This window comes from Sitophilus oryzae, unplaced genomic scaffold (assembly GCF_002938485.1).
Source record: "Sitophilus oryzae breed Bouriz unplaced genomic scaffold, Soryzae_2.0 scaffold_1869_pilon_pilon, whole genome shotgun sequence".
In the NCBI taxonomy this organism is placed as follows: Eukaryota; Metazoa; Arthropoda; class Insecta; order Coleoptera; family Curculionidae; genus Sitophilus; species Sitophilus oryzae.
Genome location: NW_022146578.1, coordinates 399,949 through 422,345, shown reverse-complemented (window position 1 = coordinate 422,345; position 22,397 = coordinate 399,949). Strand labels below are relative to the sequence as shown.

Sequence of the window (22,397 nt, the reverse complement as noted above, 5' to 3'; positions counted from 1 at the left end):
TATGGAACAAAATTGAGCTTGTCATGTACCGGTAAATCCCATGCAAATTTTGAACTGTCTAAATATTGGGTCCCCTGTTGATTTTACAACGAAGCCGTAAATAGGTTTTTTAAAGGTCTGCGTATGCTAAATCCTCCTCCTCCTCCTTCCTATTACTCTATAAGAGTATGATAGCATTATGATATCGCATTTATTGTGTCTCTCCATGTTGTTCTGTCTTGCGCAGCAGTACTGTTTACGTATTATCGTTTTCATTTGGTCCGACAGTCTAGATTCGATATTCAGTTGTTCGAGAATTGAAATGTTTGTACGGTGAGCTGTGTACGGTATTCGCAGCATCCGTCTATAACACCACATTTCAAAAGCATCGATTTTACGTCTCATTGCCAACTTCAGTGTGCAGGTCTCTGAGGCATAAGTGGCAATGACGAAAATTAGGGCTCTTAGTAGTCTGAGTTTGTTGCTAATTGAAATGGCTGAATCTTTCCATATTTTATTGAATTTGGTCCTGGAATTACGTGCTATACACAGTCTTCTCTTGATTTCTGCTAGTGATGGGTTGTTATTTAACTATCTGTTATTTTATAACAATTATTTAGAAATAACATAACGCAACCGTTATTGCTTTTAAAAAATAACAGATATAAAATAACGACACGCAGAGATCGAGTGTTCGTGAAACGAAGTCTGCGCTCTGCACCGGCCACGAAATTCGATGCTGCTCGAAGCAATTCCAAAAAACAACTAGTATGGATGGAAAACCTATTATTTCGACAACCATCGATACAGGCGGCGAGATACAACGGACAACGGAGTGGGGTATGCGCTACGGCGCGGCGCGTCGTGTTGGGCTGACAACAGCTTAAAAATAATAGGATATAAAAGAAGCAGCTTTTTTGAAACAGTTGCGGGCATAACGCCTGGCTGTCGAGATAACAGGAGTGGGAAAGGAGCGCTGCTGCATCGGTCGATTGTCGATGGAGGCTCGCAACGGGTTGGAGAATAACGCATCAGTTGTTTTAGCTATGTTGTTTTTTTACCTGTTACGAGCATAACAGAACGGCGTTCGAGATAATCGGAGGTTTGAAACAGGTTGGAGAATAACGCATCAGTTGTTTTAGATACATATTGTTTTTCAACCTGTTACGAGCATAACGGGCGGAGGTCGAGATATTATGGCGCTGTATGTTTCAATACTTTGTTATTAAGTTTCAATATTTAAGTATTTATTTATTCTGAAAAATTTTCAGAATAATATTTTAAGATTTTTTAAAAATGTATACAGGGTGTTTTGAAAAATCTGGTCATTGATTAATCACGATCCTGCTTAAAGCCCTTGACGTAAAAAGCTGATTTTTGGAAAACGGATTGACTTTAGGGTGTAGAGGTGCGATAAGAAGGGATTTTTCGAAACTCAAATTCTAAGGGGGTGAAACCACCCTCAAATATTAGAATATTTTTTATTTAAAAACTGGTGAGTTTTTCGAAAAAACTCTTAAACACGTATATTTTATTTTGTTGTTTTACATATTTTGAGATTTTTACAAAATATATACAGGGTGTTTCATAAAATATGACCACTGAGTAATCACTATTCTGCTTAAACTGCTTGACGTTTAAAGCTGATTTTTGGTAAACGGATTGACTGTGGGGTGTAGAGGTGCGATAAGGAGGGGTTTCTCGAATCTCAAATTCCAAGAGGGTGAAAACGCCCCTCAAATATTACAATATTTATTATTTAAAAAACGGTTAGTCTTTCGGGAAAACGATTGGACACGCATAATTTATTTTGTTTTTTTACATATTTTGAAATTTTTTAAAAAATAATACAGGGTGTTCCAAAAAGTTGAGTAATTGATTAACCACGATTCTGCTTAAACTGCTCGACGTTTAAAGCATATTTTTGGCAAATGTGAGAAAATTTTATCCAGTTTGTATGTTAATGGAAATTCTTGCTTTGCTTTATCATCACCATTACAAATTAATAATTCGATGCGAACGAAGTCGCGGGTACAACTTAACAAGTATAGCTAGAGACGTGAGAAATATAAAATAAGAGACGCCCCCCGATGCGCAGTGGACATCCCACAAATTTGCTTCAATCAGATTTTTCGTAGCGTAACTGCATCTCTCTTCCGCCGAATGCGTTCTCTCTCTATCGTGTGCGCGACCGGTGCTATCCCCAAGTCTCTTCCTATATTTGTCAAACTGTACATGCTAGTTTAAGTGTAAAATTAATTCGAACTCTAGTGTGTAGTTGGTTTACTTATGAAGAATATACTACACATTTTCTTATATTGCTATTTTTTGACCGCAAATGGTAAAATCATAACGAAGAGCTTCTCGCCCGTCGAGTGAGATGCACCCTGTACACTGCTACGCAATTCAGAATCTACGCGGATCGAGGGGTAGGGCGTAGGTAGATCGGAATTTATAGATATAGACGAGTGGCGGCATTTTGGCTTTTTTATATCGCAATTTGTAAACAGCGCTTATTTGTAAACAACCCCCGTTTTTAGAGAGGTATTTTAGATAACAATCGATATTTAGAAATGTTATGACACCCTGGAAATACTACCACCGAGCACGTCATTGTTGCAACTGCGTTAATACGCCTGGCGGTGACCGCCTCATATTCTTTCAGATATTTAGCAATAAAATAAAGAAACCTGTTATTTTTACGCTGTTATTTTAAGCTGTTTTTTATAAATAACTATAACAGTTTCAACTGTTATCTAAAAATAACAGTTTTGCCCATCACTAATTTCTGCATCACATTCTCCTCTGTTTGATATCAGGGAGCCGAGGTATAACGTATGGTCCTAAAGTTTTGGGAAAAAATTCAGAAACTGACAACTCTTATAAAAATAGTTTTATATTTTTATCATATTTTTAAACAACCTATGTTTACTATCCTAATTATAAAATAAAATTCAAACAGTGGACAAGGGACCGTTATTTTTGATTTGCCTAAGAATTCCCCTGACGCGTTGCATCATCCTTTGGACAACTTCGGCGTCGATTTCTCTACTTTTTCTGAATATACGGCGTCGCAGTTGTTCTTCGTTTTGTGCTTCCCACCCGTTATTGTAGACTTTCCGACTCAATATTGCCCAGAACTCTCAAAGTTGATGTTATTCGCTTCATACCAGTCCCTTGTGATTCTCGCGTAATGGCATGAAGCGAGATCCGGCCAAAATATTATTTCGTCATCCACATTGATGCGTATTCAAAAACTGAAGAAGTTTAGGGAGACAATTCTCGATATAAATCTCTGCATTTAAGGCTTCACCCCGTACAAAGCCAATGTAAGGATGTGAGATGAAGCCAGCCTCAGAAATGGCACACCATACCAAAATTTTGTCCTCATACTTTTTCTTACTTTTTAATATCACATCATCAGAGACATTCTCATAATTGTCCGTGTAGAACCAACCCATCACTTCCCTTCATCTCAGAGTTGGACAATGTGAAATATTTCTCATCGTCCATCACGATCAACTTGTTGACGCAATGCACTCTCCTCAGCACGCGGCAACATCTCGGAATTCTCTCTAGCTGGGCCTCTGTATATTTTGGAGCTTTCCTCCTTATTCGGAAGACAATATTGTTACTTGATAGGGTTCTAAACACCGTAGTCTTTCCAATATTAAATCTCCTGATCAGTTTTCGCTGTGAAATTTTGTATTTTGTTGCTTCAATTAGTCTTCCTTCTCTTATTTGGTTCAAAACTAGAGATGGGCGGTTATTGGTAAAAAACCGGTTATAGATTAACCGGAATTATCTTTAAAAAATAATAAATTGACAAAATTAACCGACACAAATTAACCGGTTATTCAAATAACCTAACCTAGCAAAACTAAATATTTAGTTTTCCTATAGGTTTACTTACCTCTACACTCATAGGTCTACTTCAAATTTAGATAATAAACTTAGTTAAATCGCATGATTAAATAGAGATTGTAGCAATGTAAGTATGTATATGTACAAAATGAATTTAAATAAAAATGTTAACCTCACTTTTTTGAGTAGACATGGATATGATATTAAAACTAGTAATTACTTAACGTTCAAATAAACCACACAACTCACAAGTTCTACAATCTACAACCAAGTTATTTTAATCAAATGCCAAAGAAAAATAAGGAGACTGAATGAATAGATAATGAAAGATTATCTTCATTCATTACTTGAACTTCAATTTTGTATTCTTTAGTCTAAGCTTCAAGAGAGACTTCAAACTACAAATAAAATATATTTACGGTGAAACGTGGGTGAAACTGGGCGAAACCATGGAAAACTTTTGAAGAACCGTTGAAAATCCGTTAAAGTCGGTTAAAATTTAAATACAGAATTTAGAGAATCTATTTGAAGTTAGGTTCGTATCACTTGGCTAGCTGGTGGCTAGTAGTAGTCTATGCCATTAGTACTTTGTTTTACGGCCTGACCTGTCAGGGCCATTCGGCCGTTGTTTTGATTATTAGCATCAGGGTTGGCCTGATGCCTGATTTAATTTTGACATTTGATGTTTGATGTCATATATTTTCGTTTTGGGAGCGGGAGCGGGATCTCTCGTTATCGTCGTAATATCTGGAAGATCCGTGCCGTTCGCTTCTTCGAAATTTACGATTCAAACAGCTAATATTTAATTGTTACTTGTTTTAAACAAGTACGATTTTTTAAAAAATAACCGACTATAGGTTATTGAACGTAATGCAAGGTTATTAGGTTAACTGGTGAAAAAAAAACTACCTTTAAATAACCGGTTATTTTAGAGGAAAATACCGGTTATTCAAAAAACCGGTTACTTTTGCCCATTTCTATTCAAAACCCGCGGCCGACCGGATTTAGGCAAATTTACACATGGTATCCCTTCTTCATATTCTTTGATTGTGCGATAAATTGTCGATTTGCTAATGTTTTGATCCCGATAAATGATGACAATTTCTCGTTTCGCTATCTTCGCTAAGATTTGCTCTAATAATTAACACAAGAACACACAAAACCTCATTCAATATAACAAACAACTAAACGACAAAAAAACATCCAATCGATATCGAGCCAATTATGAAAATTTCCCTATAAATCTCTATTACTGCGACACAGCGTTCGGCAAAAAATCGGTCTTGCCTTTACACAGCCAGTCTGTTACCGCATGTTCGTAATGGACGGACAGCTAAAGAAATCGCTTTAATAAGATGGCAAACGATCCATGAGTGGGTTATTACCGAGGCAATTTAGCCCGCGGAAAAAATGCGGCACAGAATGTCACTGGAAGGTGCGTTTAATGGCAATTTTACGCGATTTAATAACGCAAGAAAAGGAAATGCGACTCGAAGAAAATTAAAAACGGTTAATTATGATATAAAGTCGGAATAAAAGGATTTATTTATTTATTTCTATTACGATACTATATGTGTCTACTTGTATGTGTATTGAAATTTATATGCATGCATGTTAAGCATTGACATTATAACGTATTTTGGCAATTAAAAAATGATTAATTAAAAAACTATATTATCCATTGAGTACGGCATCGGCAGCTTTTCATCAATAGAGCCAGTCATTGGTTCGTTTGACTAATATAAAAAAATACTATATACGAAAGCTGATTTAAGACTTAATGCTACGGTAAAATATGTTATCGATAAATTAACACTTAAGGTTGGTTTATCTATTGTAGAATGTAGAGTATTTAGGAGGGGAGTTAATCACCGCGACCTTACAGATCTATTGCATTCCCCTTTCTTGAGTTATAACGAGTTATAACTCATCATACAGTCTCAGGGCTTTAACAACAGCCAGTAGAGACGGCTTCACAGAGGCCAGCTCTCATGGTACGAACGGTCATCGTCTCGGTGCACTGCGTTATAAGGTGTTCTGGTGTTTCCCCATTTTCCCCACAGAATCTGCATTCGCCGTTGTTCCTCAGCTTCAGCCTACTGAGGTGTTCGTTGAGGAGACAGTGTTCTGATAGAAACCCCGTGACAATCCGAAGATTGTTTTTACTTAAATCAAGGAAAATCTTTTATTTTTTTCGGTCCTAAGTTCTGAGGAATTTTTTCGAGTGTTTTAGATCGTTGAAGGACTTCCATTCCAGGTTACGGATGGAGTCTTCCAGGATCCTCAGTTCCGCCTTTAGTTGGTTTCTGCTTGGAAAACGACTTATCTGTTGTGATGTTCTGACCCCAGCAAACTATCTACTACTTACGTCTATAACTACTACTGGGTAAATGAATTTGTAGTATAGTATAACTTTTTTTGAAACTTTAGTTTCGGAGATATAAATTTAATCGGACCTTTAAAAATAATTTTTTTTCCGAAACTATTTGAGGCAGAGTTTATCAAAAATGTATTTTATAACTACTAGTGGGTAAATGAATTTGTAGATATAGTACGACTTTTTTTGAAACTTTAGTTCCGGAGATATAAATTTAATCAGACCTTTTAAAAAAAATATTTTTTGTTCAGAAACTATTTGAGGCAGAGTTTATCAAAAATGTATTTTATAACTACTAGTGGGTAAATGAATTTGTAGATATAGTATGACTTTTTTGAAACTTTAGTTTCGGAGATATAAATTTAATCGAACCTTTTAAAAATATATATATTTTTTTTCAGAAACTATTTGAAACAGAGTTTATCAAAAATGTATTTTATACCTACTAGTGGGTAAATGAATTTGTAGGTATAGTATGACTTTTTTGAAACTTTAGTTACGGAGATATAAATTTAATCGGACCTTATAAAAAAACGCAGGATATGGTATTAAGGCTCTACACCTATCTACCACAAAACGCAAAACACAAACAGGCTGAAAAAATTGAACATAGCCACGTTTATACTATAGGTGAATGCTAACTAGGCATTCCTAAAAAAAAACACTGGAGGCTTTAAATTCTCACGGGAAAAACATGGAGGTCTATACAGGGCCCGTAAAATGTGAAACTCAGTACCGTTGTTTGAAAAAAAAATCCCTATACTATATTCCTCCAGAAACCATGTTGGAGTGTGAGGAGAAAAAACAACATGCCAGGAAAATGCTAAATATGAATAATTCAGGTTAATTTGGGCAAACTCAGCAAAACTCTATCCTAAAATTATACAGTAAAGATACTGCATTTACAAAAGGCAATATTATTTTTTTTCCTTTCGAAACTAAGAAAAAAAACGAATGCAGATTTTGTGGAGAGAATGGGGAAACATCAGAACACATCAACACTCAGTGCGCCGAGACGACAACCAACAGTGCCATAAACTTTGGCAAAACTGATATCGGAGATGGAGAACTATTCGCTGTAAAACCATCTTTTGGCAGGGCCCTAGGACTGTATGATGAGTTATAACCAAGAAAGAAAGACACAACAGATATGTAGGGTTCGCGATTATTATTTTGGAATGGCGTATTTAAAACGATAAACTGTTACAAATTGTTCTTGCAGCAGTTGTTAAGAAACATAGATTACAGTTGAGGGTTGGAACCTTTGGTGTTAAACAGCAAAATAAAAACACTAAATCACAACAATACACCAAAACACTTTTACTTTTACACTGGACGCGCGTTTCGCTAACCATGTTGGCATCATCAGCAGATGATTATAAACTAAAGTACAATCTACAAGTTGAGCATTTATATACTCGCCCAGTGGGCACCGAGTGGGCGTGGCAAAATCTAGCCAACCGGGTCAGAGCCAACTGAGCGTAACAGTTAGATTTCCGCTACTAGAGTAGTAGGAACAAAGAACTTGAAGGAATTGGACCGTTGTCTCTGTTCATACTATCTTTACATTTATTAATTCTGATGCTTTCATATGAATCTAATTGCCTGTAATTTGAGACTTGTTTAATTAATTTTAAATTATTAAGATCTATACAATGTTCTTTATCAACAATATGTTCGGCAACGCAAGATTTATCCGGTCTACCATATCTTATCTGAGCTAAATGTTCTTTAAATCTAGTTAATATTGATCTTCTGGTTTGCCCAACATATTTCTGATTACAATCTTTACAAGAAATTTCATAAATACCCGACCTTTCCAGTGGAGGTGTTTTATCCTTTGGATTACCTAATAATTGTTGTAATTTATTATTAGCACTATACACAAGTTTATAATTGACATTCTTAAAAATTCCTTTTAGACCACGGAATAACTCTCTATCAAACGGTATCGAAAAATATTTAGACGTATCTTTCCCCACTTGAAAAGTCGAATTTTCAGAAATCATTAACCTATACCTACGTTTTCTAATTAATTTATCAACTAATGAAGGAGAATATCCATTACACTCAGCTACATTCCTAATATAATCTCTTTCTATTTCATATCTTTCGTTGGAAAGTGGGAAACTAAGTAATATATGAACTAAGAAATTTAAACTAGCCATTTTATGTTCAACACTATGATGTGATTCATTAGGAATATATCTGCGTGTGGTTGTATTTTTCCTATAGATATCAAATTCCAGGCAATTATTAGTATTTCTAATAACTAATACATCTAGAAATGGTAATCTGTCGTGTTCTCAATTTCATGCGTAAATTTAACGGAAGGAAAACGATTATTTAACTTAGAAATAAAATTATCTATGGTGTCTGAATGTGTGTCAAAACAGCAAAAAATCATCCACATACCTAAACCATACTCTTGGAAAATACTCAAACTGATTCTTAGCCTCCACTTCAAACCTGCTCATGAATAAATTAGCCAAAAATGGAGACAATGGATTACCCATTGCTGTACCTTCCCGCTGTTCAAAAAAGTTTTTATTAAATTGAAAACAATTTTGTTTCATACATAACGATGTAAGCTCAATATATTCAGTCACAGTTTTGTTGTCGAGACCATTTGCGTTCAGTAATTCCTTCAAGTAGTCTAAAGTATGTGGAATTGGAACACTTGGGAACAACGAAGATACATCAAAGAAGACCAAAATTTCACCTTCATGCAATGTTATTTTTGCCACGCTCACTCGGTGCCCACTGGGCGAGTATATAAATGCTCAACTTGTAGATTGTACTTTAGTTTATAATCATCTGCTGATGATGCTAACATGGTTAGCGAAACGCGCGTCCAGTGTAAAAGTAAAAGTGTTTTGGTGTATTGTGGTGATTTAGTGTTTTTATTTTGCTGTTAAGAAACATGTAAAATGTCGACGTTATGTATTTCTGTAGTAAGTTTACGAACAAATAATGTTCTTCTAGAGAATTTTTTTATCTTGGGTTGGTTGGTTTAGGATTGTTAAGAAAATACACTCGCTGAAGCTAACAAGTAAGAGCAATATTGTTTGACAAAGAATGGTAAATCATACACATACGAGTAATGACGAAATTATTATTAATTCATATTAAAGAAATACAGGATATTTATTGTGGTAAACTATTAATACAAACATAATATTTGTTTAAATTATATCATTGTTTTATGATAATGTATATAGCGAAAAAAAAATACTTCCATCTTATTTTATTAAAAAAACATTCAAAACTAATATAGTGTTATGAATATGTGTTTTTATTTGAACGCCTGTAGAATATTTCTAAATTTACATGGGCTATGTCGGCAATGCAAGTGGACTGTATGTAAATATAAACCAACCTGTAGTATTTTACGTAATCACCTTGTTAAGCTGAAAGAAATTCAACCGAAGTTAATTCGAGAAATGTGTTATACCAAGCAACTTTCCGTGCGCACAATCTCAAACCGTAATCTCTATATAACTAAAAAGAAACGAGCTGAGCGACAAGCCGCAGCATCTCAAATACAATAAATAACGTTTGAAACGTAAGCTCGGACTCGGCCTAAAACAATAACCGTGCATCTTTAATCTTTAATTTCCAACGGCCGGTATAGCGGCCGACCCCGAAAACATGTGTCACCGCATCGTTTTAACCACAATATTTCAGCCGCGATACCGATCTGATCTCTCGGTGATTTCTTTTCTCACGGGATACCGAGCCGGGCGATAGATTTAATTAGATGGACCGAGCTGACCGATAATGTGGGGACGGTAGAGGCCAACGAGAGTATAAATTAAACAAAGAAAAAAATGTTTTAAATGTGGTAGTTAACAAGAAGTGTTTGGTATCGAATATAGTCGTAAAGGTAGTAGAGGCAGGAGTAAAATATGTAAGGAACTTAAAATAAATGTATCTCCAAATTTCTAGTACAAAATTTGCTTCTGTCTTTTAAGATTTCTTTGACTTTTCTTTTACTTTGGAGATATATTTTAAATTTGGAATATATTTTAAATATATTTTAATTAACAGTAAGAAATAGTAACTAAAAGAACTTCATTCAAATTCCTAAGTAGCATTTTTAGACACAAAATCGAAACAATATCTCTGCTATTAAACATTGCAAAACAGTTTCGTCACATTTTTGATACATATGTTTCGTAACATAAATCGCTTTTTCTTTCGAAACATTTTACCAAAATATGGTTTCGCTACATAAGCTATAACAATAAAGATATTAGTGTCACAAATTTTTCGAAAAACAGATGAGGCTCACCTTTACAGATTTCGTACCCGTTTTGTGTCTGAAATGTTTCCATAATTTATTTGATATTCTGTCAAATATGAGAAATACAACCTTACTTTATTGATTGGATTTTGTTCTTCAGTTTTTGCATTTAAGCATCCTTCAAGTTTTTATAGTACTATAATTAAAAAATCAGAAGGAAGGATATGGTGAGTACAAACACAGATATTTTTCTTATGCGATTTTATAATTATTTATTATACGTATTACAGAGATGATTTGTTTTAGGAATAAATGTAATAACAGCCACTACCCAAGTAGCATTTTCACGACTTGCGACCACATGTTTACTAAACACAACGATGGATTAGTTACAAAAAATAGTTAGCTCCGTACCTTGGGTATTAAAATAAATGTAAACGTTGTTGTAACGTTGTGCCGACGTTGAACTAGTTCTACAACTAAGTAAAAGCTTCTGCGACGTCGAATAACCGTTGTCTTGTAACCTTTTTTGCTTAAGTGATCTTTAGGTGATTCGGACAACGTAGTTACAATATTGGGCAACAAAGATTTTTCCGACATCACTTTCAGGACCTATTCCAACGTTATGCAAACGTCGCGCGTCGTCTGTTTTACTAATTCCAACGTTGTTTAGATTTCCTTATTCTTACGTTGGTAAGACGTCGAGCCACTACCTTTTTGCAACTGTATTGAACCATAACCTTAAATCTTAAATTTTCACTTCATTGTTCTGTTCAGTCAGAGAGTTCAGTGGTGTTTTTTTTTTAACTTAATTAAAATTGGACGTAAGAAAGGCACATATAAAACTAAATTTAAATATACATCGATATATTACCGATACTTTATCCACTCCCTCGTTTATTTAGGATATAGAGGGCGACACAAGCTAGACTCTAGGATGACTAAATTAGGCAATCTTGCGACCTGCTTTTTGAATACATTAACTTGAAATATTTGACCCTAAACAACACGCGGAAACAATTTTTTTTTCGACTGCGAATAAAACTCTCATTTTACTAAAAAAAAATTCAAGAAATTTTTTAAAACTTTTTAATTTTAAGACTCATTAGTATTTTTCAAAGTAGAAACAAGATATTTATCAATACAGTTGTTTGCGTTTAACTTTTTTGCTTTGGGTAACGAGTTACAGAGTTGGTTAACGTGTTTCAATAATTATGATCTTCAAACATCCTCCACACTTAAATACTTTTGTTTTGTTTTCCTTTACTGCCATCTGGCATATGTCTCTAACTAAATCATAAAAATAATATTTTTACTATAATTATCCCAATTTAGGTAGAACGCGACTTAGACGCCATATTATTATAGTTTTGTATTTCTGTGAATTAGGATTTTAAACGACGTTGCCGTTTTACTAAATTAGGCTGCTAGCCAACGTAGGTATCCCAACGTCGTTTCGACCTAAAAATTATTCCCCTAACTAGTACAGACTAGGGTTGGCACGAGGTTGTGCCGACGCGGGACGTTGCGCCCCGACGTTTAGTCGCGTGACACAACGTTGACCCGACGTCCAAATGCTGCTTGGGTACCCATACTCAACGGGAAACCAAAGAAAAATGATACCCAGCAAACGCTTTTTTTCTTTTTCCACAATGGAATGCATGTCTCTATATTTTAATTGTGTTATAATAAGTAAATAAAAATGTTCTAATTATTTTTATGGGGGATTTTGATTAGCGTTGTTGACAGGTTACTAGTTCGAAATTTCTACATAGATAGCACTAAATCGAAACATTTTAGAAACAAGGTTTTCATTTATTGTCGATTCATTTTCGAAACACGAGTTTCTCTCTTTTTAGACCCAAATATGACATAATGTAAATGATTTGTGCCAGACTGATGTCAATTTTATAAAATAATAGGTATATTAAAATTCCGCCATGTTGGCTAGCGATAGCGTTTTTAACTAAAAATATATGTTTGATCCGCTGTTGACCTTTTAAACTCATAAGAACGCGTTCTACTTACATTGATTTTTATATTTTTATTTTCAGAAACATGATATAGAAATAAAAATCTATACTTCTAAATCTATACAAATAATGATATATTGAAGGGACACAAAATATGAAAGTACGTTATTAAATTAAATGATGAATTTGCTTTTGCCAGACATTTTTTGTGCGAGAAAACCTAAAAACAAAGATTTTATGACAAAAAAATATGGTGGAGGTTGACATTGATGATGGTTGTTTTTATTTTGAAATCCACACACAGAACACAGACAGACTATTTTAATTTGGTGTTTTGTTTCTTCACATTTAGAAACAGTGGCTGCTGAAAAAGGGAACATCTAGGACACAAATTGCAGAAAATGTTTCGAAATATTTCCTCTAAAAGTTTTGATTCTGCATCAAAACATTTCAGGAAACGGCTAATGCCATCACATTGGAAACACATGTAATAAAACCATATAAAATATATACATAGGTTTCGAAAATGTTTCCTATTTGTGGCATACCAAGGTATTAAGCCATGGTGGCATACCATTTTGTGTCAAGGAACAAACACGATCATTAGAAACATTACCTAAAATGTGTCCAAAAATGGTACTTGGGTTTTTGCGCCTTCTCTGCATAATTGCCTGTAGAAGGAAGTATTTATTGTGTCGTGATACATAATTAAGGTATACTGTCTTGCGCGTTGTAATTATTTTCAGGAGTTTACGACCAATTCTCAATTGTAATTCGCGTTGTCTACTGTTTTTTTACATACGTCTGTACATCCATAGCTCAAAGGCTTCGATTTTTATTATTAGTGCCTTCAGTGTCCATGTTTCCATTACATCCATCCCATGGTAACTGTGGCTAGACATAACTAGAATAAGTGTGACCCAGACATAACCAGAGAAGCTAGAGGCTATTCCTCTTCTTTAGAACAGAGGATTCTAAAATTGTACATTTCCTATGTTTCTCAACAAAATTAATGCAACAGAGTAAAATGGTTTGATTTTTTGCAAAAAAGTTTATTGTAGATTGGCGGCAGATAAAAACAGATCCCCGAAAAAGGGCGTTATATTGACTGAAACTTGTTCGTGGTTCATTTGAATATCGGTAAGTTCGTTCTCACGTTCGCGAATTCGATAGCTAACCCCATCGATCGGCCGAAGGAAAAAAAAACTACGACGGTGCGGTGTCCTCGGAATGCGGTACGATTCGGGCCGAAAGGCGGCGGCATCGCGTCTATCGTCGGTAAAAAATCACCGAAAGATAGGAAATATTTCCCTAGTGCCCGACGGGTTTCTTGTCGCGGTCTATCTTTTGCGCGCTCCGACGTTTTTGCTGCCATTTCGAATAGTTCGCTGTAGAAGGAACGGCGGCAATGATGCTATAATAGTATTGTATTACGTAATGTGTAAAGAAATCTACTTTATTTCCAGAGAATGAAGTTTATTTTATTTTATTTTTTAATAAGAAACATAACCATCGACGAGGATGACATACGAAAAGCATTAAAATCCATGAAAAATAAAAAAGTGTCAGGACCAGTAGGACTACCATCAGAACTATTAAAAAACGGATCATATAAATTACACTATTATAATACTACACCTGAAAGAACTAATGATAAGGTATATAAACAATAAACCAATACCACTAACTTGGAAAGAAGCATGGATAACATCAATCCACAAAAAAGGAAAAAGAGATGGCTTGTGGCCCATCGAAAACGTTCCGCAAGGCATAGCGGCCAGGGTAATTTTAACATTGAAAATGTTTCTGTTATCCTATATAAGGGAGCCCAAATCGAATTAAAATGCTACATTTGCCACACCATGACGTCATATATACAAGCGATAGGAAATTTCGGCGCAGCGGCGGCAGTCGGCCAGCGCGCGCAAGAACCATTACATCGCTAATTGTTTATTGATATATCTTTATTAGTTTAAAAGCAAAAAATATGGGGTTAACTTTGATACCTTGTCAAGACATAAGCGAAACTTTTAAATTGTTTCTTTTTTTCATTTAGGCCTTCGTTTTTCGTTAAATGAAAGTTATATTAAAAAAAAATCTATTTTTAAACCAAATTTTCGCATGATTGAAATGATTATTCATGTTTAAAGTTTTTTTTGGTCATAAGCGCTAATGGATTTTTCTTATTATTTCTAGATGTTTACGCATTGTTTCACTTGTCACAAGGTTGAACGATCAGGTTGCTAGATAGCTGTTCTGTGACTTGTGCGTTGAAGTTCTTCTCAATATCGTTAAACTTTTTAACAATTATGGTGTACTCACTTGCAGAAAAAGTGGAAATAATCGAACTTTATTTTAAAAATAATGAATGTAGCAATCGGGTTCCGCAGATATTCAATGAATGCCATCCTGAAAAACACCTTAATGGCAAAATTGTTCGCGAGTTAGTAGCAAAAAATCGCGAAACTGGTTCCGTTATGAATAAAAAGAGGCAGAGGGAAACCCCTGTAGTAAATGAAGCTATGGAGGTATTCGTATTGGGCCAAGTTGCCATGGATAGTACGCTGAGTACAAGAAAATTAGCCAATGCAAAATTAGCCGGCGTGAATCGTACAAGTGTCCAAAGAATATTAAAAAAATACAAGTTCCACCCGTACAAAATTCAGTTGGTACAAGAACTCAACGAAGACGATTTTGATCATCGCTTGCAATTTTGTGAAACTGTGAGTGTACGAGGGGCGAATGATAATAATTTCCTATTTAATGTGTGTTTTTCGGATGAGTGTACTTTCTTTTTGACTGGTATAGTTAATCGGCATAACTGTCGGTACTGGACTGAGGATAACCCCAGGGTTTTTCACGAGGTGCACATACAAAACCCTCAGAAATTGAACGTGTGGGCTGGTATTTTTGGAAATTCTATTGTAGGTCAGTTTAACGATATTGAGAACTTCAACGCACAAGTCACAGAACAGCTATCTAGCAACTGCCGCACCTGATCGTTCAACCTTTTGGCAAGTGAAAAAATGCGTAAACGTCTAATCTAAAATAGAAATAATAAGAAAAAACAGCAAATTGGTCGAAGGAATTTTTCCTTATCATTTACTCTGATAAATATTTAAATAAACTTTTCAAATTTCAATTCTTCAGATTTTCTCAATGACTCGACCGATTTTCAAAAACGAAGCGGGAAAGTATAGGGAATAAAAAGCCCTTTTCATTGCGGTACCACTTGACCCCCCTTCCCATTTGAAAAAAGTTGGGGGATGACACCCCCGCTTAGAGGGTTGAAGATTTTGCAATCATTTTTGGGGCAAAAGTTGTCCACCTCAGAATCAAAATTGACGTGTTTTTGGATTTTTTAAAAAAAATATATCCTGGCCGTTATGCCTTGCGGAACGTTTTCGATGGGCCACCCTGTACTATGAGTAGACTATATGGAAAGATACTGCGAAATATAATCGAAAGGGATTATGCACCGTATGAAATAGAGAAACAGGCAGGGTTCCGTACGGGATGATCGTGTAAGGACCATATATTCACTCTGGTCCATATAAATGAAAAAAAAAAAGTCGACAAGGTTGCTGCCTATCGCCGATGTTATTCAAGATCTATCTGAATGAAGCCCTAGAAAAATGGAGAAGATCGTGCAGAGGAATCGGCATACCACTTAACGACGAAACAACTCTATACAACCTTCACTTTGCAGATGATCAAGTGGTAGTGGCCCAAGATAAAGAATACCTACAATTTATGACAACAAGACTTTTGAACGAGTGTGAAAAGTGGGGGTTGTCGGTAAATACGTCTAAGACTAAGTATTTATGTATAGGCCAAGCAGTAGAAACTCTACATCTGGATAGAAATATAGAGATAGGGACATGTAGTAAATACACCTGCCTTGGAACTCGGAAATGGAAGATAGATTATACCGGGCGAAAAGAGAGCGAGATCGAGGAAAGAATACCGAAAGGTAAAAAAGTCATCGGGTGCCTAAACTCAGTATTATGATCCAAATACATATCATATGAGAAAAACCATTCTATTAAAAGTATAGTTTTATATGGATGTGAAACATGACAGCTTCACTTCATATACCTGACGCAAACAAGAATATTGGACTGGTATAAAAAAAGTTACTATAAACACATGCCCTAAAATGCTTCTTGAGGAGGTCACAAACCCTGAAAGCTTATTCAGCTCACAGCGCTCACATGGCACATATTTTGTAAATTTTATATATCTGATATGTAACTATATTGTTAGTAATTTCAATACACTCCATTCAAATTCCTACTAGTTACCTATCCAAAATTTGCTTAATCTCATGATTTCGCTAATACTAAAATTGATAACGTTTACACTGAAATATCCTGAAAATCGTTAACCGTTTCGAACTATACGAAGAGTATCTTTCTTACTGAGAAAAAGTCCTAGCTTTTTATAGCATTATGTTGAAATTTCTGGATCCATTATAATAAAAAAGTTTTGAGCGAAACTACCCTCTACTCTAATGGAATTTTTACACTATCGCCACTCGCTTTAAGTTAACTCGTTTTTTTTTAAAGTTTACCAATGTTCGTAATAAGGAAAATATAATATTTTTGTCTAGCTTTTAAAGGACCCAGTAACAATCTTAGGGCATACCCTTAAATTCCGGTTTATCACTGGAATTCTAATTTTATTTAAAAAGTTTTACATTATAAATTAGTGTAGACTCAATGACTCGAGTCCTGGCATAATTTCTTTCAGAGTGTGTGTACACTTTGCAAGAAAGCAATGATTGTAAATTAAACAAAATAATCAAGAAATAACAGAAGATGTACTAAAAGTCCAACAAATCTGCAAAAATTCAATTCAAATTCAAATGTATCAAGGAAAACGGCGAACGAAACTGTTATCTCATGATTATAAAAACATTATTAGATTCCTTCCTTTAGTTTTTTTTAATCAAAGATTTTACACCATTTTTATTGTCAGTATTAATACATACAATTGCGAAATCAATAAACGTAGAGACATATTTTCGTGTTTTATTAATATAGTTATCTACATAATCTGTTAGAGTATGATACACAGATATTTATAAATAGTGACAACTCTATTATACATAATATTATATTATAACAGCAACAATATAGTCTCAAAGAACTTTATTATAAAAGAAATGGTTTAATTTATGATGTGAAAAAATAGGTAAAAGTAATACTGTCTCTATTATTGTTAGATGTAGAATTATCTGTTAATATTTATTGTTACCATTACCTCTGCGGTTAGTAAGTTTTATCTCAATTTAAAGTACACTATTGTTCATTTAATCGATATAATGATTGTTTATTTGATTAATAATTAGCACTGCTCGATTTTAACAATGCTATTTAATAGATTACAATATCTGCAATAATAATTATTACAATTGAATCTAAGAAAAGCGATAAATAGCGATATAGGTTTAAAAAGCAATATTATTATATGAGCGACGATATCTCCAGTGATAATTTTGTAATTTCATTAGATATAAAAGTTATTAATTGTTTTACTAAAAATAGCTTTATTTATTTATGTATAATCATTACAAAAGTTATTTTTTAGTTTTTGTTCCGTAATGATAGAACTTAAGGAAACTAAATAATGCCGAATTTTTCAAAAAAATCAAATGATTATGACTTTTAATCACGTTTTACTTTATTGTTATCTACAGAGGGCATTGAAAAAAATGAAAATGTCATCAGTCTTGTATTGGAAATTTATGTCCATATTTAAATTAAGAAAGTTGGTGATAATCTATAAAGTCCGAAACTTCGGATTGGAAAATTATTCTTCATTTACAGAAGAAAAAAAACGACAATGGGTGCAGTGGAAATTATTTATCGCTCATTTCAATAGAACGTAAAATTTTAGGAAAATTATAAAGCTAGATAAAATGACAAACATTTTTCATCAAAATTTACTCCGAAAAGTTTTAGTATTTACATAGATACTAAAATTTTTTAATCAAAAAATGATGGCTAATGTGAACAACGCATCAAGAGCCAAACAAAAGAAATCATATTTTGTGAAAAATTTCGTTGTCAATTCAATTTTAAAATTTGATTTGACTGAAAGAACTTTATTATTATAAAACCTATGAAATAGTTTTGTCTTGAAAGTGCTTGGAACTCCCGGCTCTTTTTAGCCGTCAAAGAACCGAGACTCGAAATTAAATGTAAGGCTTTTTTCAAATTTAGTTAAATGTCTTGTGCTGTTTGATGTCAATTTTAAGTTACCTATGTTTATTTCCTTCGCTTGTGTTCATTTAAGTTCATGTTAATGTTCATGTTAATTTTCTCATATTGTAATATGGGGGATGGTAGACCACCCTGTATATAATAGTATAATTGTTAGTATTTTATAATATGTTGCATTTGCAATAGAAAATGTGTTGCAACGATTGCAAACTCAGCATAGTCTATGACATGTTCATCATCAGTCAATGCCTGTTCTTGAACATATTAATAAAGATACTTTTGTCATGAACTAAAGTGTTACGATTCCATCTCTCCAAAACCTTATAAAAGCATCACATCTGCCGAAAAAAAAACAGAAAAGAGAAGAAAAAATGGGCAGTATATTGTAAAGAAATCATGAAGATTTTATAAATATGGACAATGCATATATGAAAGGCAAAGAATTAAAACAAAAAAAAGTAATTAAAATAGCAGCAGCAATGGGGTACAGAAAAAGTTTAGAAAAAGTATTGGCAGAGGAATTAATAAGCACGAACAAGTCTAGAGGAGAAGAATCTAGAAGGTAGAAGGTTCTAGAACATCATGAAGGCAAGAAATGAATTAAATTTATGGACAATGCCTGTGATAAGGAAAGTCATATTTTATTTTTTTTTGTGTCTTACTTATTACTTGTTTTAAGTTACCTGTATATTTTGTTTGCTTGTGTTCATGTTTGTGTAACTCTCTGATTCCAACTCCCAACATGTTACTTCTTAAATGGAATTGGGCAGGACATGTGGCTAGGTTAACAGATGGACGGTGGATAAAGAGACTTGTGGAATGGAGACCAAGACACGAGGCCTATAGAAGCAGAGGACGACCTCCTAGTCGATGGTCAGATGATATTAAGAGAGTGGTTGGAAACTGGATTCAAATGGCACAAAATAGAATGTAATGGCTAGAGTTGAGGGAGGCTTTTGCGTTCAGAAGTGGACGGAATAAGCTAAATGATGATGATGATGTTCATGTTTGTGTTTATGTTAATTTTCTCTGACTGATTACTTAATAATTTGATATTATTTTGATTAAAAACTCAATTTTTTATCGATTTTACTTGTGAGAACCATCCTTTGCGTCCTGATTGATGAACTGCGCCATCATTGAACAAAAATTAGCTAGTACCGAAAGTATCGAGAACACCGGCAAATCCAGGTTCTTTAGAGGCGCGGTACAGAAATTGCCAGTTAGTGAAAATTAATTATTTTGAAATTTGAGGGGTCTTTCAAACTCACCCTGTCATACTGATGCGCTGCGGTAAAGGGCGAACTGAAGGGTCCAGTTCTGGGCACCGGATGAGCAGATACGGGGGGCGCCGCCCCCGCCCTTTGGTACAAGTACGGATAATACGCCTGGTACATAACTTCAGAACAACTCATTATATACATATACACATGTCAGATCGTACGGACCGCACCAAATATATTAACAACAACCGACGACTAGATTCACCCAAAACGGCAAAAACGTTTCGCGAAACATCAGACAAGTCACTTGTCCAGCGGAACGTCTGAGTTTCCTGTATTGACCCGAACGAGGACGGGAGTACTACCACCGCTGTCAAAATCCGCACCCAACAGCGCGACGATCGACTGAAGCGCCGGCGAAGAATAAAAAGTTGGCGGCCCCGCGGAGTCCTGGCTCCTCCCAAAAGACGCCCCACCAGGCGCTACGCCCTCCGACGGCCGATTAGGAAATTCCTGGGGATGGGGCCAATCCGATTTGAGCTGGAAATCGGGCGGACCAATGCCGGAACGGCATCCGTCGAGGTATGCTGACCGCCTAGGCAGGGTTTTATATCGAATAATTGCTAGAAAAGGGTTATGGAGGCCGCACGGTCTTCATTACTGGGGACCCCGGCTCAATTTCGCCTTTTTGTCCCTGTTTTTCCGTATTTATTTGGACGGGGCTGGAAGTGGGCGGCGATGGAAGAGGGATGAGGGATCGTTTTGGTATTTTGGTCTCTCTCCGATTTGATAGTTTATTGACATATAAAACTTCGATAATTCGGACACATATAGAGATGACGAAAGGCAAGACCAAGACACGCTTGGTATTGGTCTTGCAGTCTATAATAGTAAATATCTAGTCTTGGTCTAGCAGGGCCATGTCTTGGTCTTGCTGCAAGACTTTTGCAAGTTTTACACTTTTTACATGGAAAAAAAGTTGTGAATGATGCGACAATTGTAAGATCCTTTGTTGGAAACTGATTCTTCAAAGATTGTAGTAAAATGTAGGCAATCTGCATGTCGGCAATATTTCCATTCCATTGTAGTAAAAATACCATCTTCGATCTTAACCAAAACCGAGACCAAAAAGGTTCAAATTGTATAGTGAAATATATAAATTGCTTATGGGTAGTTCTTAAATACTAAATAGTTTTGAAGTAATAATTACTACAATACGCATTACTGCAATTGTGCAATTACTGCAATACGAAAATTTTCGCATTTAAAAATCGATGCGGCGCGGACGACTCCAAATGATCAACGAGTCTTCTAACCTCAGTTTGCTTTCACTGTTTATAGTCCCACTTAATCTTATTTTCCGAAATTCGGCAACAGTATTATCATATTCCGCTTTTCCGAGACGGGAACATCCCCTGTGGACCCAAACACAACTTGTAGCGCACTCAATTGATGTTTGATTTGCCTTTCAGCATGATCACAAATTCCATATATACCTACAAGTCCGCCAAATTTTTCTCTCCCCTGATGATGATGATGACTAAAAAAATCCGTTTTCCCAAAAAACTCAAAATGAAGAACTTAAAAAATGAAGAACTTATTGGTCATCTTAAGGCTTTTAAGAGAAAAGTAAAAGATCAGCTGTCTAAACTTTATGTTGCATCGACCTAACTAAAGCCTTTGACTCTGTGAACAGAGATGCACTTTGGGCAATTATGAAAAAGTTCGGAGTACCCAACAAATTTCTTACAGTGTGTAAAAGCCTCCATAACAAAAACAAGTCAAAAGTGTCTGTCATATCATCGATCATTGAGCGATCCCTTCCTAACAAATACACGAGTTAAGCAGGGATGCGTCTTAGCGCCTCTCATATTCAACATACTCATGGCAGCGCTCTCCATTATAGTGGACAGCAAACCGCAGGAGAGAGTATTGGACATTAGATACAAATACGACAGCGGTCTGTTCAACATAAAAAGACTCAGGGAAAAAACACGTACAAAATTCGTCACAGAACTTCAATACGCTGATGACTGTGCTCTAGTTGCAAATACGTTACAGCAATTGCAAGAAATGTTGAACACCTCGGCATACGAAGCTTTGGGACTTAAGCTGAACATGGATAAAACTAAAATCATGTGCCCCGAAAGATCACAAGAATACTATAAAAATCGGAGAAGAACTATTGGAATATGTAGCGGATTTTCAATCACTTTTAATACTTTTAAATAATGTGCATTTTTAACAAAAAATGCACATTTTTGAAAAACACCCCGTAACTTCGAAACGGTAACAAATATTGATGTGCGGTTTGCACCATCATGTTTTTGATGAAAATTGAGCTCCAGACACCGATATTAGTTTTCGTCTATCTCCTATAGAAAAGGGTGTTTCCATTTAAAAGCGTCGAATTTGACCCACCCTGTACATTTATTAAAAATTATATTATATTTATATACCTATTAAAAATTATATTTTATTTTCAAATTTCTTTTAATTTAAGATTGT

At 35.0% G+C, this 22,397-nt stretch overlaps 1 protein-coding gene across 1 annotated transcript in view; it reads right to left on the bottom strand.

Moving 5' to 3' along the window:
- LOC115883302 (protein vestigial) overlaps positions 1-20,294 on the bottom strand; it is an 86,774-nt gene extending 66,480 nt beyond the window's left edge. Inside the window, exon 1 of the mRNA XM_030901645.1 lies at positions 19,938-20,294. Within this exon, the coding sequence (XP_030757505.1) occupies positions 19,938-20,090 (153 nt within the window). The 5' untranslated portion in view covers positions 20,091-20,294. The remainder of the gene's footprint in view (positions 1-19,937) is intronic.
- Positions 20,295-22,397: the final 2,103 nt, after the last annotated feature.